Source organism: Chelonia mydas, chromosome 9 (assembly GCF_015237465.2).
Source record: "Chelonia mydas isolate rCheMyd1 chromosome 9, rCheMyd1.pri.v2, whole genome shotgun sequence".
NCBI lineage: Eukaryota > Metazoa > Chordata > Testudines > Cheloniidae > Chelonia > Chelonia mydas.
Genome location: NC_057855.1, coordinates 48929741 through 48957710, shown reverse-complemented (window position 1 = coordinate 48957710; position 27970 = coordinate 48929741). Strand labels below are relative to the sequence as shown.

The window sequence follows — 27970 nt, the reverse complement described above, 5'->3', positions numbered from 1 at the left end:
TCCTGGGTTAAGGACATCCCTCCATCCTGGCACCGGGATCTCAGTTGGAGGAGGGATGACCCTTCCCTCCTGGGAAGTCCCCATTCCCCCATCCCCTCCCTGCATTTCTGTCATGGAGCTGGATGTCTGGGCTTGATCTGTGTCTGTTTTCTCCTACTGTTCTTGTAAACTGCTGGAAATGGCCCACCTTGATTATCACAACAAAAGGTATCGTCCCCCCCACTCTCCTTCTGGTAATAGCTCACCTTAAGTGATCACTCTTGTTACAGTGTGTATGGTAACACCATTTGTTTCATGTTCTCTGTGTATATAAAATCTCCCCACTGTATTTTCCACTGAATGCATCCAATGAAGTGAGCTGTAGCTCACAAAAGCTTATGCTCAAATAAATTTGTTAGTCTCTAAGGTGCCACAAGTACTCCTGTTCTTTTTGCGGATACAGACTAACATGGCTGCTACTCTGAAACCTGTCTTCTCTGTGGTGTGCCGCTTTGGGAAGACTGATTTCTCGAGGGTTTCGGTGCCCGGCCACAACCTCGTGCACAGGGCTGCCCTACTCTAGCCTAGCTATTTTGTTGCCACAAAGCTACAAAAAAAATAAACTGCTTGTTGGACTTCCTGGCTTGGCAGTTTGAACCATTTGCGTGCCTGTTTTCCATCAGGCAGGCAGGCAGGCAGGAAGGAAAGAAAGAAACCCTTCCTGCCTTTGCAGGCTGCCAAAAGGAAAAATGTGTCCTTTTAAAATCCTGAGGTCCGTGCTTCTGGTTCAAAATGATCCCACCACACTGCCACGATGTCAAGGCTCATTCCCCACGCTGGCACTTCGAGTGCAAAAGGTGGGGGCCCGCAAGGATTCTAGAAATTAATACTGGCCACTCCAGGCTGGTACTAAACTCCCAAGGTTACAGCTTTTCTCTGACCTTGGATGGGTAGATGCTGCTGTGATGTTGCACTCCATATGATTTTATGAAAATATGCTAATGATTGTGAATATAATGTAACTGGAATATGCTTCATACAGAAGGTCTCTTGTAAGGTATCATTACAAATCTTATAATCTACTGAGTGTGTTCATCCTATTTGAATAAATGTATCATTCTTGTATCTGAAACTAGAAATATGAACTATAACTCATAATTGTAATTATGCAAAGTGTGGGTCATTAATGGTGGTTTGGAACCTTGATGGCCCCCATTAACCAGGACAACTGACTGTAGATGGCTCTATTAACTTGCAAGCCTTCCTGTGAGTTAGGCCAGGAAGAATGAAGACTTGGGGTCTCACAGGACATGTGACCATGTCACCTGGTACTGAAATCCATCTTAAACCTGGTGCTTTTCCATTTAGAAGGTGGGGTAGTGACTCAGAGAGACAAAAGATTCCCACCTTGTGCCAAAGCTATAAAAGGGGTGGAACAGAACAAAGGAGATTCCAGTTATGAGAAATCCCCTAGCTACCACCTGAGCTGGAATAAGGACTGTACCAGGGGAAAGGATTGGGCCAGACTAGGAAGGAGTCTAGTCTGTGAAAGAAACTTATTGGAACATCTCTGAGGGTGAGATTTCATCTGTAATCAGTTTCTTAATGTATTAGGCATAGACTTGAGTGTTTTGTTTTATTTTGCTTGGTAACTTACTTTGTTCTGTCTGTTATTACTTGAAACCACTTAAATCTGACCTTTTATACTTAATAAAATCACTCTTGCTTATTAATTAACCCAGAGTAAGTAATTAATACCTGGGGAAGCAAACAGCTGTGCATACCTCTCTATCAGTGTTATAGAGGGTGGACAATTTATGAGTTTACCCTGTATAAGCTTTATACAGAGTAAAACGGATTTATTTGGGGTTTGGATACCACTGGGAACTGGGTATCTGGGTGCTGGAGACAGCTGTTCTTAATCTGTTTTCAGTTAAGTCTGCAGCTTTGGGGATTTGGTTCAGACCTGGCTCTGTGTTTGCAGCAGGCTAGTATGTCTGGCTCAACAAGGCAGGGTTCTGAAGTCCCAAGCTGGCAGGGAAAATGGGCTCAGAGGTAGTCTCAGCGCTCTCAGGTGACAGTCCCAAGGTGGTCTCTGTGACCAAATCCGTCACAGCTGCCACCACCCAAGTGCAATCCCCCCTCCCTTTTGAGAAACCAGGAAGGAGCACTTGGGAATTCCTTCCTGTGAGGTACCCTCAAGTCCTTTCACCCCCTCTCCGGGGAAGAGCTGAGAAAGAAAACAAAGGAAATCAGCTGTTGCCACCAGCTAATTAAACAGCATATGCACAAACCTCTTAGGATCCAAAAACCCAATCCTGTTCTTAAAAAAGGTAAATTTTATTAAAAACAAAAAGAAAGAAAATATATCTGGAACTTAGGCTAGTGTTAGATTTAAAAACAGCAAATATAATAATTAAGCATCAAGAATGGTTTTCTTGAGGTCCAGCTTAAAGGTTACAAGCAAAACAAAAGTACCTGGGGTTAGCAGAGAGGACTCCACAAGCCATAAAGAAATAAAAGAGATAAACCTAATCATATCTTCCTAGACATTTCCTGATCTACCTACATATCTGGGGTTCAAATGAGTAGTTCTAGGTATGATCTGATAGTTTTCCATACCTGGCTCAAAGCTCTTACAGCATAGTCCCAGCCCTGTCTCTGCTCTGTCCCCTCTCTCCGGAGAACAACAACAGAAAAAGGGAAAGTTTTTTCCCAATTTTAAAAAGTTCTAGCCCTCCCATTGGCTCTTTTGGTCAGGTGCCCACTCCCTTCCTTTTACCTATGGGCTTTTTTAACCCTTTACAGGTAAAGGAAGTAGAGAACAGCTACTAACAGGGATTTTATAACTAACTGGCTGGCTCGGTGTCCATAAAAGGGAGCTACCCTCTCTTTCATTTATCAGAGCTGGGCTGCAGGAATCATAGGACTGTAGAGCTGGAAGGGACCATCTATGCTGAATTCAAATCCACTATTCCATTTGTCATTGTTTTGAATTCAAATTCTATCCTCCAAAGTGCTGGCAGCCCCTCCCAGCTTGGTATCCTCTGCAAATTTTATAAGCATGTTTTCCACTCCGTTATCAAAGTCATTAATGAAAATATTGACTAGTACCAGACCCAAGACTGACCCCTGCAGACAGGACTGCCAGATCCATGAGTGTTGCCTGCTGCAGGCTGCAACACAGACTGAATTCTGTAAGTGTCCTCCCTTGCTCAGAATTCTGTGCTTTGGGTCTCTCTCCTGGCTCCAAAGTGTGTGCACAGGAGGGTCAGCCCACTAGAAGGGACACAGCCTCACAGCAGGGGAGGCTGGTCTCAGGCTGCTAAGAGATAGGTGGGGATAAGCATGCTATAGGGCAGGGGTGGGCAAACTACAGCCCGCAGGATGGATCTGGCCTGTCAGGGCTTTGAGCAACTGGGCAACACAGTATGGGGAGGAGGTGAGCAGCCCTCAGTGGTGAAAGAACAGGTTAAGGACTATTTAGAAAAGCTGGACATGCACAAGTCCATGGGTCCAGATCTTTTGCATGCAAGGATGCTGAGGGAGTTATCTGATGTGATTGCAGAGCCATTGGCCATTATCTTTGAACATTTGTGGCAATCAGGGGAGGTCCCAGACGATTGGAATAAGGCAAATATAGTGCCCATATTTTAAAAAGAGAAGAAAGGGAACCTGGGGAACTACAGACCGGTCAGCCTCACTTCAGTCCCTAGCAAAATCATGGAGCAGGTCCTCAAGGAATCCATTTTGAAGCACTTGGAGGAGAGGAAGGTGATCAAGAACAGTCAACATGGAATCACCAAGGGCATGTCATGCCTGACCAACATGATTGCCTTCTATGATGAAATAACTGGCTCTGTGGATATGGCGAAAGCAGTGGACGTGATATATCTGGACTTTAGCAAAGCTTTTGATATGGTCTCCCACAGTATTCTTGCCATTAAGTTAAAGAATTATGGCTTGGATGAATGGACTATAAGGTGGATAGAAATCTGGCTAGATTGTTGGGCTCAACGGGTAGTGATCAATGGCTCAATGTCTAGTTGGCAGCCAGTATCAAGCGGAGTCCCCCAGGGTTCGGTCCTGGGGCCGGTTTTGTTCAACGTCTTTATTAATGATCTGGATAATGGGATGAATTGCACCTTCAGCAAGTTCACAGATGACACTAAGCTTGGGGGAGAGGTAGATACACTGGAGGGTAGGGATAAGGTCCAGAGTGACCTAGACAAATTGGAGGATTGGGCCAAAAGAAATCTGAAATCAACAAGGACAAGTGCAGAATTCTGCACTTAGCAAGGAAGAATCCCATGCACCGCTACAGGCTGGGGACCGACTGGCTAAGCAGCAGTTCTGCAGAAAAAGGACCTGGGGATTACAGTGGATGAGAAGCTGAATATGAGTCAGCAGCGTGCCCTTGCTACCAAAAGGCCAAAGGCATATTGGGCTGTATTAGTAGGAGCATTGCCAGCAGATCGAGGGAAATGACTATTCCCCTATATTCCGCACTGGTGAGGCCACACCTGGAGTACTGTGTCCAGTTTTGGTTCCCCCACTACAGAATGGATGTGGACAAATTGGAGAGAGTCCAGTGGAGGGCAACAAAAATGATTAGGGGGCTGGGGCACATGACTTATGAGGAACTGGGGTTATTTAGTCTGCGGAAGAAAAGAGTGAAGGGGGATTTGATAGCAGCCTTCAACTACCTGAAGGGGGGTTCCAAAGAGGATGGAGCTCGGCTGTTCTCAGTGGTGGTAGATGACAGAACAAGAAGCAGTGGTCTTGAGTTGCAGTGGGGGAGGTCTAGGTTGGATATTAGGAAACACTCTTTCACTAGGAGGGTGGTGAAGCACTGGAAAGGGTTACCTAGGGAGGTGGTGGAATCTCCATCCTTAAAGGTTTTTAAGGCCCAGCTTGACAAAGTCCTGGCTGGGATGACTTAGTTGGTGTTCGCAAAAAGAAAAGGAGTACTAGTGGCACCTTAGAGACTAACCAATTTATTTGAGCATAAGCTTTCGTGAGCTACAGCTCACTTCATCGGATGCATTCAGTGGAAAATACAGTGAGGAGATTTTGTATTTTCCACTGAATGCATCCGATGAAGTGAGCTGTAGCTCACAAAAGCTTATGCTCAAATAAATTGGTTAGTCTCTAAGGTGCCACTAGTACTCCTTTTCTTTTTGCGAATACAGACTAACACGGCTGCTACTCTGAAACCTGTCGTTAGTTGGTGTTGATGTTGGTCCTGCTTTGAGCAGGGGATTGGACTAGATGATCTTCTGAGGTCTCTTCCAACCCTAATATTCTATGGTTCTGGCCCACGGGATTGCCAGCCCCATGGCGCAGTGGGGCTAAGGCAGGCTTGCTGCCTGCCCTGGCCCCGCGCCGCTCCTGGAAGTGGCCGGCACCATGTCTCTGCTGCCTCTGGGAGAGGGGGAGCAGAGGGCTCCGCGCTCTGCCCTCGCCTGCAGGTACCTCCACTGAAGCTCCCATTGGCTGGGAATGGGGAACCGGGGCAAAGGCGAAGCAAACTGCTATTCAATACACATTACACAACCGCCCATGGCTTGGCTTAGTCATTCCCCAGATCAGAATAAATGAAAAGAAATAACCCTGTAAGATTAGAAACTTGCCTCACCCTTTAAAGTACAGGCCTGGATTTGAGAGTTTAAAGACTATTCCTTGTATATTAACTTCCTGCTTGTCACCACACCTACTGACACCACCTGAGTAGGCAGTTTAATGGTTATATGACAGCAAGCAAACACATGGTAAAGAAATTGTGGAAGCCCTGAATTGCTGGACTCGTCTCTCTGTTTGAATGAGGATGTTACATGGTAAATGACTTACCTATTCCACATGCCGAAGCTGTATTTCTTCTTCATCTATTTGATGTGCAGGGTGAGGGCAGGTAAGAAATTTAACCTTTGTTTTGATTTTCTCAGCAAATAAAACATACTTTTCAGACATCATAGTAGGATGAACATATTTAGCCTTTAGATTAGAAATGCTGATATTTAATTGTTTTGGTTTTGGAGTAAAATATACTGGTTAGATGCACAAGATTATTTTCAAGTGAGTATAGAGTTCAACATGTAAAAACAAAATGAGTAACTGTATCTTAGTGCCACTTTGTACAAACTTCTTGTGTAAGGACTATACATTAGCAATTACAATTGTTAATTGTGATTATCTTTTTGCAGCAATAACTCATATGATAAATAAGAAGGTTTTCAAAATCTATGAATTTTATAAGTGTATGATTTGGCATTTACTATTACAAACCAGTCAATTTCATTTGACAGTCCTCTCATCCAGCTCAAGAACAAGCCTTTATAATCATAAGCCAACTGCTCCCAGGGCCTCTTGTAAACAAACAGCCGAGGGTTGTTATTGGTCTGTAATATTGCACCTCTAAGCTCTGGGAGGAAAAACACCTGCATTTTGTGTTTTCAAAAAAATCTAAATATTCTTATTAATATCAATGGATATCTCAGCAATCTCAAGGTTTCCCAGAGATCTTGATGTCTTTCACATGTTGGGTTTGATAAATACATACTTATACAGCACCTTTCATCACTAGATCTCTCAAAGAACTTTACTTTATCCCTGTTTTTACAGAAGGGGAAACTGAGGTGCAGGGAGGGCAATGAGCTGTTCAAGATCAGCAGAAGAGCTGGTAATTGAAGCTAGGTCTCCTGAGTCCTAGTCTAGTGCCCAACCCACTAGGCAAAACTGCCTCTCACTAGCCCAGTACTGTATAATATAAAAATACCGACACTAACACGATATTATGACTTTAGGGTTTGTCTACACAAGTAATTTGTTTACGGCAAGCTGGGGTGTGAATCTGCCCACCACTAGCCTGCTGCAGACTAACTGTCCATGTGGACCCTGCTGACAGGCATTAACCGTTTGTTAATGTGCTTTGATCTACTTCCATTTCAAAGAAAGCTAGATCAATGTACAATAACAAACTGTTAATGTGTGTTGGAAGGTACCATCCACGGGGACAGTAAGTCCGTGGCAGGCTAGTCTGGGGTAGATACACACGCCAGCTTGCCGTGAACTAAATGTTTGTGCACATAAGCCCTTAAGGAAAGATAAAGGCACATCAGAAATTCCCTTTAGAAATGCAGACATTTCTTTGTGTGCCAGCAGTATTAAAACAAAACTATTGCACCTCTTGGCTGTACACGTGAAAAGAGACACCTGGGGAGGTTTAAAAAACTTAATTACCCTTCCTCAAAAATGTGGGCGTGGGCATGTTCAGTATGCAGGTGAGAGCACGCCTTATCTTTGTTTTTTCTCATTGTATTTAATAAAATTAAATCCTGATGCACTATGAACTACATTGGAGAAATGGTGTTGACGTTTCAGAGCCATGTCCAAAGCAAGTAGGTTAAGGGTTCACTGTGCTTGTCAGCATTTAGAGCAAAATAATTGACACTGACTAGCTCTCACATGTAGACATTCCTCACATAGTGAAGTCTCAGGTGTATAGCAACCTACCAAAGAAGGTCCTGAGAGTCTCACCAGCCTGTAGCATTAATCTGACTGTATTAATTGTGTTTGCACAATTCTAGTAGTCTCAGTGTAGTTATTACAAGGCTTTTCAAATATTTTCGGTGCTACTTATTAGCAAACATGGATCTGATCTTAAACAGATATCCTCTGCCACGGAATCTGATGAGTCTTAGATCTAGGTCTGGTGACTGTGGTGGCGCACAGCAAAGTGCTTGCCTGAGCAAGTCTGAGCGCTGGCTACAGGTCACGTAGGCACGAATAAAGTTAAGCAATCAGTGGTAGTGCTCTGCACTGAATGATAGGAACTCTCAGGCCCAGTTCCTGCCTGCTCCCATACAACTGTGATGATGATGTTTATAAGAAGAAATACAATTGTATGTATTTGTATTGGGGTAGCAGCTAGATACCCCAGGCACGACTGGCACCCTCTTGTGTTAGGCACTGCACTGAAAAGTATGCCTTTCCCCCAAAGAGCTTACAGTCTGCATTGCCCATGACAGCCCGTGTCGACAGCCTTGGGCTAGCAGGGTTCACGCTAGTGCTCTAACAATGGCAGTGTAGACAGCGCTCTGAAGTTACACCTTGGGCTGGAGCTCGGGCTCTGAGGCCTAGGGAAGGGGTGGCCTTCAAAGCCTGACCCACCGCCTGAGCTACACCTTCAAACCACTCTCTACACAGCATTTTTAGAGCGCTAGCGTGATCCCCTGCAACCCAAGTCTGCCAACCTGCGCTGGGAGGCTCGATGCCGCGGCTGGGCAGACATACCCTAAGGCACCAGACCTGCAAAGTTGCACACACATACTTCCTTTAACACAGGCGCAAGTCTTTGTACACTCAGCATCTGAGTACGTAATGCGTATCTTCCTTGGTAGACTATTCTGAGATTTATAGAAGAAAGGCACCTTAGAAAAGCTATTAATTAATTATTATTATTTAATTAAACTGGGTAAAAAAGACAAGATGGAGAGGAGATGGGTTAAGGCCAATACTCATCCTGGCAAAGAGGCACTTAGCTATGAATTCCCCTCTAGGCCGTACTCCAACTATAGGCAGACACAACTTGATAGCGGCATTGCAGCATTCTCCTTAGCAGCCTGATCCAAAGCCCACTGAGGGCAATGACTTTAATAGGTGTTAGACCACTGTGATAGACTGAGCTTTTCTCTGGGGTCACACCCAGGCTGTTTCAGACTCTCTTTCACTTTCAAAGTCCTCTCCCTGCTTGGGAACTTTACTCCAACCTTTCTGAGTTCACAGCTGTGGGGGTCTCCCACTGAAGGGGATGTTCAGTCACTGAATTTCTTTATAAAAGTCTGGTTTATACATGATGGTCTGGCACCCTAGGCTGCAGTGATCAGCTTGTCTTGGGTCTGAAAAGTCCTTGTGGGTGGGGGAGGCTTGTCAGGCTTGTTTCTTCTTAGCCACTCTGCAAGAGTCAGCTGCTTCTGAGGCGCAGCGGCTTTCTTCCTGGTTGCCACCCCTTCCTGTGACAAGCTCTCTTTTGAAACCTCCTCCCCAGGCTTTGCAGGTGTGACCGTTTGGTACTGGTTGAGCCCAGAGGAGTTCGTTAGCCTTCTCCTGATTGGGATGGAGGCATGCTCCATCACACACCCCACCCCTCAAGACGGAAAAGGGCTGCTGGTTCAGAATGTCCACCTCTCCAGGTTCCCTCTAAAAAAAAATCACCATTGATGTGGTCTTTCCCTGCATGCTGTTGCACTCTGATCCTGTACGGCTGGAGTGTGAGCTACCACTGCATTATACGAGGGTTCCAGTCCTTCAGGTATTCAACCAACTTAAAGGGGCATGATCAGTGACCAATGAGAAGGAACTCCCCAGCTGGTAGTACCTGAAAGACTCAATGGCTCACTTAATTGCCAGTGCCTCTTTCTGAATAACCAAATAGGTCCTCTTCCTGGGGAACAATTTTCTACTTAAATCCAGAACTGGGTGCTCCTTGCCTGCAAAGTCCTTGAAAGCACAGCGTCCAAACTCCATCCGAGCCTCCACATGGAATATAAATTCTCAGGAAAAGTTGGGTTTAAAAAGGATGGGTGCCTGACAAAGGCATGTCTTCAAGGTATTAAAAACCTTCTCACAGTCTGTATCCCATCAGATCATCCAGGGGTTAGCTCCCTCTATAAGGTCTGTTAGGGGAGCCACAATAAGAGTGAAGTTAAGGGTAAATTTCTGCTAATATCTGGCAAGGCCCAGGAAGTGCCTCAAGTGCCTTTTTGTTTTGGGGACTGGGCATGTTTTTATCGATTACTGGCTTCATGAGTCCGTCCCCTATGTCGTATCCTAGAAAGGTCCCCTCTATGATTGTTAGTATACTTCACTATAGGAAGCTGGTCTCACAGCCTAACCCAACAATCCTAATACTGCCTTCATATGTCGTAGGGGCTCTTCCCCCATGGAGCTATAGAAAATGATATAATCTATGTAGGCTGTGGCATATTGCTAGTGGGCTGAGAACTTTATTCATAAGCTGCTGAACGTTGGCCACAGGCCGATGCAGTTCAAATGGCATGGCCTTGAAATTACAGTGTCCAGAGGGGGTTGAAAAGGCAATAAGGGGGATAAAGGAATTTGTCAATATCCCTTCATGAGCTTGATTGTACTAAGTTATCCCACAGGTCCCAACTACTCCAGTGGCTTATCTCTCATGACATTGGATAAGCATGGAATTTCAAAATGCAGTTAACTTTACAGGAAACAATGCAAAAACTAATCAAACTGTCAGGTTGGGGGACCAGAATTATGGGGCTCCTCCACTCACTTTTGGACTATTCAACTACCCCCGTCACACTGTCTAAGGTGGCTCATGACTGTGAGTGACGACCACAGGGCAGACTGGCCAAAAAACGAAACAAAAAACAAAAAAAACAACAAACTGGTGGTGTGTTGTATCATTAGATTTCACCAAGCCTGTAACAAATGTGAACTCCTGGATCACTGTAACAATCTCTCCATGGAGTCACAGACAGTCGCCTTAGCCTGTCCAGGCTATCTTGTGACCCAGACAAACTGGACTTAGTGATAAACGGTCACTTACACCAAAAATCACCACATTCAGGTTGAGACCATTCATGAGACCAGTCACTTATTCCAAATCAGTTGGTACAATCCTACACCAAAGAGAACGCCTGTAGCTAATCCAGTAATAAACTATCTAAAGGTTTATTAACTAGGAAAAAGAAGTAAGTGAGTTATTTACAGGTTAAAGCAAACAAACACACACACCAATGAGTTACCATCTAAATCCTAAGGAGTCTGGTTGCACCTTAAAGACTAACAGATTTATTTGGGCATAAGCTTTCATGGGTAAAAAAACACTTCTGCCATGCATCTAGAGAAGTGGTTTTTTACCCACGAAAGCTTATGCCCAAATAAATCTGTTAGTCTTTAAGGTGCCACCGGACTCCTTGTTGTTTTTGTGGATACAGACTAACATGGCTACCCCTGATACTTGACATCTAAATCCTAGGAGTGACAGAGCTGTAGTGACCCGTCAATTCAAAGTGTCTTTCAGGGCAGACTCAGGACGCAGCCCCTGGGGAATCTCTGGCTTCAGTTTAGCATTTCTGGCCCTTTGGAGTTTAAATAGCCCAAAAGACACAGTTTCTTCTTGTTAGGGATTTTTATTCCCTTCCCCCAGAGTTTAATGGGGGGGGCGGCAGAATCAACAAAGTCTTTTGCACTCTGATGTGCCACGGTGGTTTGTCTGGTGTCTATGGCTCTTCTTTTGCTGGGCAGGAGATCACACCTCCTTTGGCAAACTAGTATTTCACACTTTGGAATGCTTCTCTCCTGACTGGCAGTTTACAGTAACAGAGCAAACACTTAAATATTATTTTATAACAAGGGATGTAGGTATTACAAGTGAGATTAATGCATGCAGCAATTTACAAGCATTTCATAGAGTCTAAACACAAACTATATTCTTATAAGACTAATACTTATTTTAAGCAAAACTAACATACAGGTGACCTGGTCTGGTCTCCAGCCACAAGGTTGTCTGTTCTTAGCTAATGCCTGCAGCTTTGGCATGAGTCAGATGCCAGCATCATGTCCCCATTTTTAAGATTGCCTGTACTTCTTCCCAGACTATGTCCCACATTTTCTGCAGTAGGTTAGGGTTCTCCCTAGCTTGTTCTCCAGATGTTGTTTCAAGGTAGCGTTTCACTAGCTGGGTTTTTCCAGATATTGAGGAGAACACATGAGTGAAGTTCTCAGTTTCTTGGGAGAGTTATGCTCTCTGACCAGGAAGGAGTCCCACACCTTCTACCACAGGTATCAACCCCTGGCAGATATGAACCTGAGGGCCTAATTCAGGTCTCACAGGGAAAGGAGTCATCAGCAAAGTTTCCCAAGTTTTCCAGGGCTTGATAAGACTCACATGGTAGATTCTGATCTCTTTTCTTCTACCTGGTAACCGGATTTCATAATTGACCAGTCTTGCTTGTCTAGCTACCTCAAAAGGATCCTGCCAACAGGTCATTAATTTAGACTTAGCTGACAGTAACAATAATAGGACTCAGTCTCCCAGCTGGGAAGTACTCATCCATGCCCCTCAGTTATAACCTTGTTCTTCTCTCTGTTGTGCCTTCTGTAGATTTTCACTAGCAAATAAACCCAGCTGCTTAAGATATTCCCTTAGGCGAATAATATACTGAGTCACATTGACGGCATTGCGTCCTGTTCCTCCCAGCCTTCATGTAGAAAATCTAACATGCCTTGAGGTGCATGGCCATACAATAGTTCAAAGGGGGAGAATCCCATAGAGGCCTGTGGGACCTCCCTTACAGGACTAAGAGTAGTGGAAGCAATTGGTCCCAGTGCTTGAGCCAGATTTGATTAAGCGCTTTAGCATTTCTTTTAGACTTTTGTTAAATCTCTCTGTGAGACCACCTGTCTGTGAATGGCACAGAGAAGTTCTCAAAGATTTGCTCTTCAAACAAGAGCACAGCTCTTGCATAGCCTGCGAAGTATAGCTGGTCCCTGGGTTGGTTAATATCTCATGAGGGCACTCCACAGATGAAAAAAGTTTCATAAATTCTGGTGCAATCGCGGTTGCCTTTGCTGTGTGAAGGGGAAGAGCCTCCAGAAAGCAGGTCACATAGTCAACAACTACCAACATGTACTGGTACCTGGAGGCACTCTTCTCTAGGAACCTGACTATGTCCATCCCTATTCTCTCAAAGGGTGTCTCCATCAGTGGCAAAAGAACTAGGGGAGCCTTTGGGGTACTGCTGCCGATGGACAGTTGGCAGGCTGGCAGGAGGAGCAGTATTTCCTCACTTCCTGATGGAGGCCAGGATAGAAGTTGGCCATTACCCACGACAGTGTCTTCTGCCACCCCTAATGCCCAGCACAAGGGATGTCATGTGCGAGCTGCATCACTGGTTGGCAGTATTTGTGTGGCACTGGTAGTTGTGTCCTCATCTCCCCAGACTGTTGGTCTTGCTCAATGCCATATAGGTACTCCTTCTTGAGCACAGAATGGGGGTAGTGCTCCAGGCACTGAGATTCCGTCACTTCTCCATTTACAGAGGTCAGTTGCTTGTGGGAGCAGCTGTATGTGGGGTCATCCCTCTGTGCCTGAACAAAGCTTCCTGCCTGCAGTAGGGGCCCTAGGTCCAGGGTGGATATCTTCCCCTTCTCCACCTCTGGCCTTGGTTGGGTTGCTCTCGAGGTATCCTCTCCCAGGTCTGCTGGGCCCTCAAGTCCTGCATCTTACATGCAATGGGATCAGTCCCAGTCCATAATCCTCTGGCTGGTGAGCTCATTCATGACTTGCTGAAAAAAAGGCCAGTCTCATCCCACTATTATTGAGTAGGCCTCTTCTCCAGCCAGAGCCCACAGTCAGTTGTAACCGGTGGCTGAGGTAGGCTTTTCCATCACCATGCATGGACTATGTGCAGATTGTCTCTCTTGGGGTGCCATCTTCCCCAGCCAGGGACGCAGGAACTACTGTCTGGCTGCACCCAAAGCTTAGGAGTCCTTACACTCTCTTCCCTTAAACCTAGACCAGCATTATCAATCTGTGGGGAGTTTTCTTATGGGTGCGCATCTCCACGGTCCAGCCCTGGGCACATTCACACTCAACAGGGGGCATTCTTCCCTTAGATGTCCCTGCTGCCCACATGAGTCGCAGGTCACTGGGCTGGCTTCGGAGGCATCTTTCTTTGTCAGAGGTGGATTTGGTTCTGGGATGGTGAGAGAGCCTCTATCTTAGGATCCTGTTTCAGTCAACTGGGGTATAAGACGCACATTCAGGTGAGGCCCCACCGTAAACCCACCTCATTGTGCTCCTGGGCCTCTCCATGATGAGAAGGTGGCCCGGCCTTCCTGGACCTAAATGTGGCCTCTTGTGAGCTGCAGTTAGAGGCTTAGTGTCTGTGTCCCGTGCCTCCCTTTGGTCAGTCGTATGGGCCGTTCAGGGTCTGGGAAATTCTGCATCTAGGGATCCTTTGACCACTAAGAAATTTTCCATCAGTGTCTGACAGAGACCCAAGGCTGCATCATCCATTCTCGACTTTTCGCTGGTAGTAGCCATATAAATTGTTGAGTTAGAATAAACTTGGCAACCTGGGCCCTAGACCACTGTTCAGAGCGAACCCACTGACCACAATGTTCCTTCAGGCATTGGGCTACTACACAAGGTCTAGTGCTTTGGGATACATTTCTGACCTACATCGCTGGTGATGCATCTCTTCATTAATAGTAAATAGTCTAGAATAACAACTCTCACTTGCTTGTTGTCCTTGGTCTGCTCTTGGTCCAATAGGCTGACTGTGCCTGCCCCCTCAAACATGACACCAACATCAAAGTCCAGTGCTCAAGGGGCCACTGAGTGGCTTGGGCTACCCTCCCAAAGGTTGTCACAAATGCCTCAGGGTCATCATTCGGTAACTAGGGTTGTGCCCACTCGCACCTCACTTGAATTTGGCTCACAATCTCTTCATCAGTAGATCCAGGCATGACAAAGGAAGCAATTAATATTGCTGTCGGACAGAAGTGCTGAAGTGTGCTCACTGGGTGGCATGACCTTGTACTGATATATAGAGAGCATGATTTATGAGGGCTCTGATATGTCCATCCTAGATGGGGAGGCGCTCAGGTGCCACAATGGTGATGGGCACAATGTACAGAATATATAAGAACATAAGAATGGCCATAAAGGGTCTGACCAATGGTCCATATGGCCCAGTATCCTGTCTTCTGACAGTGGCCAATGCCAGGGGCTTCAGAGGGTATGAACAGAACAGCTATATACATAGAGCTAGAGGAAGTGGAAAGATGATGGCCAGAAGCTTGAGAGTACTGTGATGTTGGCTCCAGGCCGAGGCTCTCATCCTGGTGCTGCAACTAAAGCTGAGTTCCCATGATGGCCCCAGCAGTACAGATGATGAGGGGGAAAGGAGGGAAATGAGTGACCTGAAGGGATGGAACTGGATGGAACTGGCGATGGGGTCTTGCTGATGGGGAAAAAGGCAGAGAAGTTTATTGTCTCTAATCTGATTAATAACAACCTGCCATCCCCTGTTTTCAGGTACAGAAGAACAATGTCCTGCATTTACAGGTCTCAGTATAAGCAGTGCTTTGACTGGCACAAACTTGAAAGTAAAACTAATGCTGTACACAAGACAAAACCAGAACTGTGCTGAAACACTCAGTTCTGCTGGCTCCAGGTATCTGAATGTGACCAAGAAAACTACCCTCATTGTGCATGGGTACAGACCCACAGGTTCTCCCCCAATCTGGATACAACAAGCAGTACACCTCTTGCTCTCTGTGGAAGACATGAACATAATCATTGTAGATTGGAACCGCGGGGCTACGACTCTGCTCTATCACAGGGCTTCTAGCAACACTAAGAAAGTTGCTGAATTCTTGAAGACACTTATAGACCAAATGTTGGTAAGTTAGATATTCATAATAATTGTGATGGTGTTAACGGAGTAAAGGAAGTATTGTAATACAGCAGGATCTTAGGGATAGCAAATTGTTCTTTAAAGAGATGCATTAATTACTGTAAACTCAAATATAAGCAGTGCCAAAATCTTTACTTTGGCTTTGCATGTTAGCATTTTACAGCTTTGTTCAGTTTAAACTTGGAGTACCAAGTTTTTTTAAAAGCCTCTAATCTGAGGTACATACATTTCAAGTGCCCCAGAAATCAGATTTGCAGGTGCACATTTGAACACACAAACTAGGCAGCTGGATGTCTAACAGGTGACTGGCATGCACCAGTTGGAGTTTGGGGGCACCTCCACACTGTTCTCTAAGCTCGAATTCCCAAAAGTTAGGTGCCTAAAGTTGGACAATTAAAAGTACAGATTTGGTCGCAGCCACTTCAAAAATGTGTCACTGAGACTATACTTGAGTTCAATCCAGGGATTAATGGTTTTAAATGTGAAGCTACCAACTTGAATGGCAGAGGAAATACGAATGAGATTATTGTAAGGACCGTATAACACTGAATTACATGCACTTAAGTGGTCTCTCCATGTAAAGAGGGGTGCTGAATGGTCTGTGCAGATCAGGATGTAAAGGTGTTCCACTAAGCTACACTCCCCCTGCAAATAGGAGATAGCCTCATACAGGTAAGGATGACACTGATGACTCATTCAAGCTTATGCACACGCAACAGGCTCCCTGTCCTCTCATTACCCACATAATGATTATCACCTTCTGACCTCGGAGCAATCTTTTTCTGATGAAACATCAGGGTTCCAACAGATAAAGTGAAAAAAAGTGAATGAAAATATGGTTTTATTTTGTTTAAGGTGTTAAATGTTATTTTACATTCTTATTTTGACCAAATATTATACGATTGTTTCAGTCTTATTGATTTCACTTGGCTGTTAACTGGTGACTGGGAACACTGGTGTGATTGAAGAACATGTGTTAAAAGTGTACAGGGCAGGACATTTTTATGGAGGACCAGACTAATGTGAGCACTTGTGACATATTGCACAGATTAGTTAACAGCTTCAGGGAGGTCATGGGCTGCAGCAACTTGCATTAGGATATTTGAATTAGCAAATACATTTCTGAAACCACATGCTGGCAATTTGGGGTTTATTATTAATTATTGGTATTGCCACAGCAGCCACACACACTAGACACTGTTCCGTGCATAAAGCTGTCCCAGGAAAACACAGTCACGGCCCGGAAATGTTTAGCTATCAGATTCACATCACCAAAGGGTGTTGAGCATGAGATACCTCAGCAGTACAACAACCTCAGTGGACAAAAGGAGGCTCATTTCAGTGGAATTTGCATTGGGCATTATGTCTCAAAAGACACCTCCATTTGGGGAAAAGAGAAGAACTGGCAGGTAAAATTAGGATGGGCTATTTACGTTATCCCTGGAACCAGCTGGATGGCCTTTTCCTGCTCTTGATGTTTCTTATGTGCTTAACATTTCTGTAACCTATGATCATGGACATTTTTAAATCACAGGCCGACGGAGCATCACTTGACTCTGTTTATATGATAGGAATTAGTCTTGGAGCACATATCTCTGGGTTTGTGGGACAGCTGTATAATGGCAAACTTGGGAGAATAACAGGTAAGCCTCTTTCTCAATCCCTGCTCCTGCCTTGGGCAAATCACTTCAGCTCTCTGCCTCCATTTACCCAAACACTGAATAATACTTTCTGTCCTGAGCTCCAGGAGTGCTGCATAGATTAGTTAGTTAGTGAGTGCCAGTCCTGTGTTCTGAACACATGGAACACTACATCACTGATAGGCCTTATGCAACAGTGTCAGGTGCAAAAACCCTACATGGAGATGTAGTTATTTCTACTAACTAACCCTCAGAACAGACATGGTGAGCCCTGTCAGCCACATGCCAGGAACATAAGCTGCCTTCCGGCCTCTCTGAGGAAGAAGGAACTCCGAGTAGGGACAGCAGGGTCTTGAGGGGGAGCCCTAGGAACCTATGCTAAGGAAGAGGCTCAGACTGAGGCTTATATTTTGTACTTCACTAGGAGGGAGGGAAAACCCTGCAACAGTGTGTGTGTTCTCAGATGCTAACCCAGTGTGTGAGTGTGCTGTATCCGGGGTGGAGTGGGGACTGCCCATTCACAGGGATATAGAGAATCATTTAAGTAGCACCACATTACAGTCATGCCATAATAATCATTTTGCATTTCAGGTCTTGACCCAGCAGGCCCCTTATTTAATGGGAAACCCCCTGAGGAAAGGTTAGATCCTACAGATGCCCAATTTGTTGATGTCATTCATTCTGATATTGATGGTAATATTTCATTTCTTCCTTCTCTGTGTTTCATTAGATGGAAACCCAGGAACTAAACTGGCCGCAGGAGTGAGAAGGCTACTGTGAAGCAATGCCTGGGCTCCTCTCTCATTGGCTGGAACACTGTGCCTGCAGGGGGCAGTGATCTAACTCAGATCACAGGGTTATGCCCAGGCTGTGTGGGGGTGGCAGGGTGGCTCCCATTCTGCACAGGTCAGAAAATGGGTCACTATTCACCCCAGAGCTATTTCTGCTGCGTTACTGGTTTAACAGGACGTATCTCAACAGCCAAACCCAGAGGACTCAGTGACATGGGTGGTGCAGAGCTGAGGGAACACTGGCAGTTCCTAGGTCTGCACAAGGTGCACGTGTGCTGCTATAGACCTGCATGGGATACAGCTTGCTTTGCTGGCCGGGGGAGAGGCGTTATGGCCCCTGAAGAGAGAGGGCAGAGTGGTCCTTATGTTCCACTAAGTGCAAGGATTTCAGCTGTGAGCTGGCAAAGGGACAGCACCCTCATGTGCAGTAGCACCTCGGAGCCAGCTCTGCCTGGCTGTGGGAGCGCTGCTGCTCGCAGTGGTCACAGATCACTAAGGAACTGGAGCCAGGAATTAAAATAGCAAAAGCTAATCACACCAACTTGAAAAGCTGAACCATTTCATTCCCCTGGACATAGTGTTAATAACATAAAATTCCATGGCTGCTTATAACCTGCCCTGTGGTCCTCAGCTGGGAGGCATTACACAGCTTTGCATAATGCTGCTTGCCTTTATTATTCTCCTTGGGCCAAGAATACTTTCATCAGGTGAGTCTGTATCCTTGGCATCATCCTGGATTCTGAACCTTTCTTCCCACACTGTCTCCCAATCACCCCATCACCATTTGGTAATTGCCCCCCGCAGTTCCTCCTCTGCTGAAACCCACACCCATACGTTTGACTTCTCTGACCTAGACTACTGTATCGCTCTCCTCCATGGCACTCAAGACCCACCTGCCAGACTCCAGCAGCATATTCTAATGGCTGTGTCTCCCCTTAACAAAGCAGCATCACACTGTTCTCGCACAGCTCCACTAGCTCCGTACTCATTTCAGGATCCTGTTCAGAATCCACCTCCTTGCATGAGATCAAGCCCTGGCCCATATCTGTGCATGGAGGGGACCATCCACTCATGGATCTTCTCCTCCTGCATGGAGGAGGGATGTCAGCAGTTTCTAGAAGGTGCTCTGTGAGTCCAAGATCTACCCTTGGATAAGGCAAGAAGACAGACCAGGGTCACCACTGTCTGGACCATCAATTTGCCTTCTTGAAGGCCTGGAAAACTCCTTCCCTAAGAAGGCCACAAAACCACAGAGATTTAATTTACCTTTTTTCCCTCCCATGGTTTCTCTGCAGGTGATGGGCCCAGATACACATCATGCACATGTCACACACATTGTCTTATTGTGGGCATTTAATGTCATTATCTAAAATATGGCAATGGGGTCATTGTCTTTTAGTTCAAAGATGCATAAATAGATTAAGGAAGCTAAATCTCTTGCACAGCTGAGACTGCCAATGCTAAAAGAATCCAGGTTATTTGTTCCTAATTCTTCATCTGAAATTCCTTTTCCCGGCACTTTAAGATTCTAAAAATGATATTTTCTTTGATTAGGACTAGGCTACAGAGAAGCTTTAGGACATATAGACTTCTATGCCAATGGAGGAACCGACCAGCCCGGCTGTCCACAAACAATATTTTCTGGTAATGAAATACGCTTTGCATTGGGAAAACTAGGACAAGATATTTTCAACAAATCACCCAAAGAAGTGTGGGGGAAACACTCACTGACAGTAAAAAAAATCCACAACCAACTTTTTGAAAAACAACCTAAAAGTCAGATCCCCAGCTGCTGTATATTGGGGGGTCGCTACACTGAAGTCCAGGCAGCCACGCTGATTTGCACCAGAGGAGGATCTGACCCATAACCTTTTGCTGTTTCATCCTGGATTTTCTGCTCTCTTCCAAGTGAGCGAATGAGATCAAATTTTGCTGTGGAGCAAATTTGCATGCATAAATTCAGTGAGCAAGTTTATCCCCCAGAACTTGTAGAAACATTTAGAAGATGTGGGATTTTTTATTTAAAAAAAAAAAAAAAAGCAAATTCAGTGTGAAAGCACAAGTGTTACCAGTAATGAGTCCCCAGAACCAGTGCAGAGAACAGTGTAAATGGAGAAGACAACACTGAGGCAATGATGCATGTCTTGGCAATGACAGACAGTGTGGCATTCAGGAGACCTGTGTTCTGTTCCTGCCACTGAGCTAGTATGTGACCGTGAGCAAGTCACTTCCCCTTTGTGTGCCTCTGGTTCCCTTCCCGCCCTTTGTCTAGTCTCTTCTATTGTATAAGCTCTTCAGAGAGGTACTGGCTCTTGCTGTGTTTAGTCAGGCACTAAAAAAATAGAAAACTTGTGTATTTTAAACAAAAATTTAAATTCTACAGAAAACACTGAAATTTGCAGCAAACCCCTACATTTGAGACCAATAGCAATGTTTTTGCAGTGTAAATTTCCACTTGCCCTGGTTAGGCATTGATATCACATCCATATAACCATGTGTCTAAACTGTCAGACAGCAATTTGAGGCTTTAGCACCTGGCAGTGAGGACATCTAGAGTCACCCATTGAAGAGAGGGAAAAAATGCAGCATGTGTGCTGGGGAAAGATGCCAAGCCCTGCACTATTATACATCGGGCAACAGCCTTACTAAGGAGTCATGGTCCATGGAAACATTTTTCAAAGGACTTTTATGGTGGGATGAAGCTTGTTTTGCTTCAGAGGTGCAGATTTCTTATGTTGCTTAGTGTAGCCATCATTGCCCTTTTCTGTAATGCTCTATGGCATTTTTCAAGGGTAGCACACACAGGAATTTAGCTTTGCCCTGGCTATTCTCACACATCCTGAGTCCTTCTCCTGCTGTTTGTAGGTCTTTAACAGAACTTCCTTACAGATCCTGTGAGGTCACCAGCATGCCAAATTGGAGAGGTGGGCATTTTGAGGCAGGTTTTAGTACACTGCTGTGCGTTTCAGCACAGTCCATGGAATCAGTTGCTTCTATAAGAGCTTTTATCAGGAATGACAAGAGCTTATGCAAAAGGAATGCACCACCTAAGTGACAACCCCAGCTAAGAACCGGGTGGCTAATTCATGAGGCGGAGTAGAATCCATAGTTGTGCATACCAGCAGTGGCTCTGCAGTGCTAACCATAGGCTAGTCTTCTTTTAGTCTGGAGACAGGTATGACTTGAAGGTACATATGAAGCAGACAGTGTATGGTGAGTATGAAGGTGCCATTTTACAGTGTTTTTAAACATACCCATACTTTTGGGCCTGGTCTCATGAAAGTCCATTGCGGTTAGATTACTTGAGGCACCGTTTAGATTCTAAGCCCCTGTTCATTGGTAGGAACAGGTATGTCCCGGCTGACAGCCCAGAAGCAGTGGGGGACAATCAGTGTCTCTGGCCCAAAAGCAGTGGGGGATAAGCTGTGTCCAGCCCAGAAGCAGTGTGGAGCACTTAGGGTATCCTTCCATCTGATTTATAGTGCGAGTTGCACAAGCTGCGCTGGCTCAGAGTTTCTTGCTTTACAGGATGTGCAGCTCTACATCAAGTTGCTGGACATGATTTAACGTGACCCTGTGAACATCTCTTGTGTTAAGAATGGACAGTGATACTGTCACAACAACAGGGTGCTTGCTGTTTTGCTGTTGCACTAACATTTTGCCTGCCGTACACAGATTTCTAATGAAATATCCCTTTTCTTTGTGTCAACAAGGATCACAGTATTTTAAATGTGACCATCAGAGGTCTGTTTTCCTGTTCCTGTCATCCTTGAAAGAGAGCTGCAACATCACTGCATACCCCTGTAATACATACAGAGATTACAGGAGCAGCAAGTGTGCCAGCTGTGAGGCTTTCCAGCCCATGCCATGCCCCGTCCTGGGTAAGGATGATGCAGGGTCCAATGTGGATAAAAGCTGTGTATTGGAGATGGTTTTTAACAATCCAAGGGACTCATACTGCTGCCTGTCACACTGTACCCTATGTTATGCCATGTAACCTGTAACAAACATTCTGGTACATGTTGCCAAAGGACTCATGGGACAGAGCTGTTTGCAGAGTCCCTTAACACATATAGTCTTTGCTTCCTTCTGCGGGTGGGTGGGTGAGATGACACCATTTCACATCTGGAAAGGTAGGTATAAATCCTAGCTTACGTTACAAGTGAAAATGGATTTGGTTGCTTCATTTAGCCTTTGTACATTCACATCACAGTTACTGCACAGATCAGCACTCACAGGAGACCGAACAGCCAAATCAAGAACTTGTAGATTTTTCTGGGGGGCAGAGCAGAATTCACATGCCTTTGGGGAGCTGAATGGGGAATAAGCACATGCTCCTGCTAAGTGCTGAGTGCTTCCAAGAGGTGTTCAGCATCTTAAACCCTTACTGACTTCAACAGGAGCTGCTGAATGCTCTCCACTTTTGAAAATCAGATCACTTGTTTTACTTGTCCAAATATACATTTAGGAGTGTAACTTTAGGCTCTCATGTTTGGAAACCTTGGCTCTAGAAAATATACCTGAGTTCCTGGAAATAAACTTCCAAAGTAAGGGAGATTATTGTTCTATTGAGCGACACTTTTCTTGACAAGAGACAGCAGATATTAAAAAAGGATGGCTCTTAAAATATGGGATGGACAGAAAACAGCCATATTTAGGCCTCATTCCTGTGAGCACTAACACATGGGCTTAGCTTACTCATATGAGTATACAGAGTATTAGGGATATTGTCTATGCTGTATTTTATCAGTAACTAATTGCAATATTCACCTTGTGGCTGAAAAGCAATTTGGTATAAATCAAGCACTAACTTGATTTCTTTTCAGTCATTTGGTCTTGTACAGTCACCTAATGCTGAATTTTCACACTGTGGTCTACAGGTTATTATGCTGACAAGTGGAAAAGCTATTTAATACTAAAGAATCCTCCCGTGACTAAAGTGTTTTTTGATACATCGGACGAAGAACCATTCTGCCGTGAGTGATTAACATTCCTTCAACTTTGCATTGAGGACTCTCTCTGTCAGCAACAGCACTTACATTGAATTCAGAACAGTCAGTTAGCTGTCATTGCATTTCACAGCCTGTAGCTGATGGATAAAATGCATTTCCATTTGCAATAATAGCACTCTGCTCCAAAAGGGCAGATACACTTGGCACAGTGACAAAACAATCTTTCCCTATCAGCTAAGTAGAGACACACAGGAGCAGACCAGTTTCCCTTTTAGAACTAGTAAATTTGGTGATATGTGAATAAAGCCTAGGAAAAAACAGTAATTGTCTTGGGGTCCAATCTTACTACCATTGAAGTCAATGGCATACCTCCCAGTGAGTTTAACTGTGTGTGAGATTGAACTGTTAACCCTTAAAGGTGACCTGCAAAGAAAAAACAATAGGTATTTATAAGCTTTATGATGGATGATGAAGCAGTGACAAGTGTTTGGGTTTTCTGTTTTTTTTTAACTTTATCTGCTTGGGTTTTTTTCCCCATGAGAAATTCAGGTTCTGTGTAGGCTGGAAGGTTCCATGGTGACTGGAGAGTAGGGAAATGGTGACATCACAAGAATCCAGGAAGTAGAACTGGAGCAAACTGGAGAAAGGAAGGGGTTTTTAATTAAACCATTTCAAACTCTGTTTGCTTTAACACTCGTGTAACTCAATTGTTGATTGCCACTGTGGCTAACAGAGGATTCAGCACTCCCAGCTCTTCAGAGTGCTAGAGTTCACAATAAACATTGGGGAGATCTCCAGCAAAGCCAGGGAGACCAGACTAGACATTTCTAAGGTAAATCCCTTTCAAGTCTTCTTAATCCATCATAAACAAATACAAATGAGCACAAGCCCATCTTTCCAAAACTCCTTTGCAGGTCACCCTTGAAGGCTCTCTGTAAAACGCAGTTTTGCTCTGACAGTGACTCTGTACAATGACACAATGGTGCCCCATGTTTATTGGCAAGTCAAATTATGTGAGTGTGCAGCATGTGGGAAGAGGACAAAAGGAGCTTCCACCCAGAGCTGACACAACCCAAACAAAGGCCAAGTGCAATTGGTGTTCTCTCCCCTGCTCCCGCCTCAAACCATGGGAAGGAAGGGGGCTGCAGAGGAGCAGGCTCCATCCCATAAGAATGTAGTAGGCACCCTCCCTCACTCTGCGAAGAAGCTCAAAGAGGCCGGGTGTGTTCCTCTGAGGCAGTGCAGCTCTTAAAGGGTCAATAGAACCCTCAGTGACTTCTGGAGCAAATATGCTCAGTGTAAGAATACCAAGATGTTTTGTCCAACTGCCAGTCCTGCCAGGGATTGGAGAGTCTTTCATTCTCCTGCCTCACCACTGGGAAAGGCTCTGCCAGCCAGACTCTGAGCTCAGCTAAATCAGCACAATTCTCATTGTCTTCAGAGTTGCTCTGCTGTGACTGGGGGCAGGAGGTGGTCTCGAAGCCGCTGCTTAGCTAACAGATGTGATCTGTGAGCTGGAAGAGAATCATGCTCACTGTCCTAGAGCTAGGGGGACTCTTAGTTTTAATGGGATTAAAAAGTAGCAAAAACCTATTTTAGTCCCTAAAACAAGCCAGTCGGACAGCAAACATGCACAAGGGCAAGTCTGCAGAGTGAAAAGGTGCCTTTATAGGGAGACACATTTCAGAGCAGAATCAGCTTTAAACAGATAAAAAAAATTCAAGTTTGTTTCCATAAAGAACAAGGAAAAAAACCTGGCAACCTCAAAAACAAGAGAGAGAAACTGTGGGGTACACAGGCAGGAACTGGGAAAAGACACCATGTAGAGATACAAAGGGGACTGACCTGGGCAGGAGGAAGCACACGCACAGGGCTGGACAGAAGGGATAGCGGGAGGAGAGAGACTGGAGCAAGCAGGAGCAAGGATAAATTAGTTGAGAAGAAGCTGGCACAAAGGAGAGAGGCTTCACTGGGCAGGAGTGATAGGACTGAGGAAAGGGTGTTCTGGGAAACAAAGAAAGAGTGAGGGGCTGAGAAGAAATCAAGGAGCAGAGAGAAAAGGACTGAGCAGAAGGGTGAAAAACCTGGAAATGGTAGGAAAGAAAAGGAAGGGAATAATTTAAGCAGGAAGGTGAAAGATCTGTCATCATCCTCATGGCAAATCCCAAAAGGATGTAGCCTCCTTGCAGACTGAGCATCAACTGGATCACTCTCTGACGAGGTCCTGAAGGCATTCTGACAGCAATAGACATAGACTGAACATCCAGCCGATCTCACTGCGCCACTGAAATTTTTGGTGACCACATGATCCCCAGCCATGTAAGCAGCATTCATTGGTAAACATGCTTCGTAATTCATTGGTCTTCCATCCTAATAATATGTCCATACCAAGGAAGCAATAAACCAAAACAGCACTGATAGAAGCATTTGCTGGGTTCAGCTATGAATATCCTCACTGCTGATCTATTCCTCCCATTTAATATGGAGCAGCTGACGAAGATGACAATAAATGAAAATGTAACCACCATTTCTCAGCCTTCCTCAGCGCCCATGTTTCACTGCCATACAATAGAGTGGGTATAACCATGGTCCTATAGATCTGCAGCTTCCTAGCAAGATTGATGTCCCAATGTCTTCACTGAGGCTGTTGAACGGCCCGAAACATGGCTCTCCCGCACAGTTTGTGATGCTTCCCAAGTATTTGACAGTCACCACCTGCTTGAAGTCCCATCCGAGCAGGTTAATATAGAGCTGGGTGTAATCTGGAGCTGGACGCTGCATGATGGTCAGGGAGTTGGTTTAATCCAGATTAATAGCCAGACCAATGCTCACTGCTTCTTGCCCAACCAGATCAGCCATCAGCTGCAGTGATTCACCACACTGAGCCAGCAATGTCATTGGCATATTCGAGATCTCAAAGCAGAACGGTGTTCAGCGCAACACCAAAAGGTACATCCTCACGTTTATCCATCAATCAGTACCAATACTGAACAACAATGGTGACAGGATGCAGCTTTGTTGAACTCCCATGGAGATAGGAACCATACCATGTATCTGCCATGGACTTGAACGCAGCTCTCCATTCCATTATAGAGTTCTTCTTTCAATGACTATCTTCCCAGGGATGCTGAGTCACGTCATCAGATCCCATAAGCTTACCTGATGCACTGAATCAGAGGCCTGACGGAAGTCTATAAAAACGGCTGCACACAGCTTATTAAATTCAGCCATCTCCTCCAAAAGCTGCCTTAAGGTAAAGATCTGGTTGACAGTGGAATGACCAGGTCTAGAGCAACACTGAGTATCCCAGCCTTTGCCACGAAGTGCATTAGTGATTCAAGACATTAACATGGAATTGAAGACTCCCTCTGGGGGACAGCATAATACCTCTGTAGTTGCTACATTCTGCCTTATTGCCCTTTTTGAACAGAGGCAGAATAACCACCTTCTTCAAATCATCAGGGATGATATTAGCGTGCCAGAGGGTCTGGAGGAGTCTATGCAGCATGGTATAACAATACTCCGACCTGTCTTCAACACCTCATGGGTGATGTTACAAACCCCTGGTGCCTTTCCAGACTACAGCTTTTGGACAATAGACAGTCAACCTGTGGGACTTGTTGCCAGGGGATGCTATGAGGGCCAAAACTGTAATGGGATTCAAAAAAGAATGAGATAAGTTCATTGATGACAGGTCCATCAATTCCTGTTAGCCAAGATGGTCAGGGATGCAATCCCATGCTCTGGGTGTCTCTAAGCCTCTAATTGCCATAAGATGGGAGTGAATGACAGGGGATGGATCACTTGATGATTGCCTATTCTGGTCATTCCCTCTGACGCATCTGGCGTTGGCCACTGTCGGAAGATAGGATACTGGGCTAGATGGAGCATTGTACTGACCCAGTATGGCCCTTCTTATGACTGTGATTCAGATCTCATCTTGGTTGAAGAAAAGTTCTTAACTGGATCTTCCTGGCCCTCTTCAAATGGAAAAGGGACTGCAGGCAGCAGTTAACTGAGGAACATATTGAAATGATCTCCCCATCGAAGCAACAGATCTTGCATAGTGGCTAATGCTGCCATCTTGATTCTTTACTGGACAAGCTGGTGCCACCTTCCCCCACAAACACTGCAAAGGTGAAAAGATGGTGTGGAGATCATGCCTGATGGCAGCCTGTTCTACACTCGCTGCCTGAGTCGATCACCGTGATTCCTTATTGTTCTTACAAAGTGACTTGATGATGTTCCAAAGCTGAACCCATTCAGCTTTTGCTTTCGCTCTTGACAAACATCTTTAAAGACTCAAATTGTAGTCTCGCTTTTTTCTTAGTTGCGACTGAAGTGAGTGAGCGTGTCCTCACTGATCCTTGGATGACATCTGAAGCGACGAGCCCCAGCACTGAGCTGGCAGCAGTTTGCACTGACAACTTGAAACAATACCATTCCTCATCAGGTGACAGGAAGTGAGACTTAAGTCTCTAATGCTTCAATGGCCTTATGCAGTTCAGAATGGATGACAGAACATAAGAACAGCCATACCGGATCAGACCAAAGGTCCACCTAGCCCAATATCCTGTCTTCTGACAGTGGCCAGTGCCAGGTGTTTTAGAGGGAATGAACAGAACAGGTAATCATCAAGTGATCCATCCTGTTGTCCATTCCCAGCTTCTGGAAAACAGAGGCTAGGTACACCATCCCTGCCCATCCTGGTTAATAGCCACTGATGGACCTATCCTCCAAGAATTTATCTAGTTCTTTTTTGATAGCTTGGTTGTAATAAGAGGTTTTAATTGAATTGGACTAATTTTGGCCCATTAACTGGCTGACATCAAAGTCAGAGGTGCACTTTTGCCAGCTAAAGCTGATGATCCAGTGTCAAGTCCGATGCCTCTGCAAACTCCTACATCCATGACTGCCAATGGTTGTTAACAAAGTCAAAATCAATAAGAGTCCTAGAGAAACCATCTGGGCTGTACCATGTCTGCTTGTGAATCTTGTGGTGATGGAAAAATGAGTCAGTGATCATGTCACTGGCAGCTGCAAATTCCAGCCATTGCTGCTCATTCCTGTTATTATTTATTATTTGGATTACTATAGCATTTAGGATCCCCAATCATGGACAAGGATGTCATTGTGCTTGGTGC

General features: G+C 45.1%; 1 protein-coding gene across 1 annotated transcript in view; it reads left to right on the top strand.

The window, feature by feature from the left end:
• Positions 1-5838: 5838 nt before the first annotated feature.
• Positions 5839-27970, top strand: part of LIPH (lipase H) — a 28295-nt gene continuing 6163 nt past the window's right edge. Inside the window, exons 1-7 of the mRNA XM_007052639.4 lie at positions 5839-5890; positions 15062-15429; positions 16978-17086; positions 17675-17776; positions 19429-19518; positions 21588-21755; positions 22755-22850. Coding sequence (XP_007052701.3) covers positions 5839-5890; positions 15062-15429; positions 16978-17086; positions 17675-17776; positions 19429-19518; positions 21588-21755; positions 22755-22850 — 985 coding nt within the window. The remainder of the gene's footprint in view (positions 5891-15061; positions 15430-16977; positions 17087-17674; positions 17777-19428; positions 19519-21587; positions 21756-22754; positions 22851-27970) is intronic.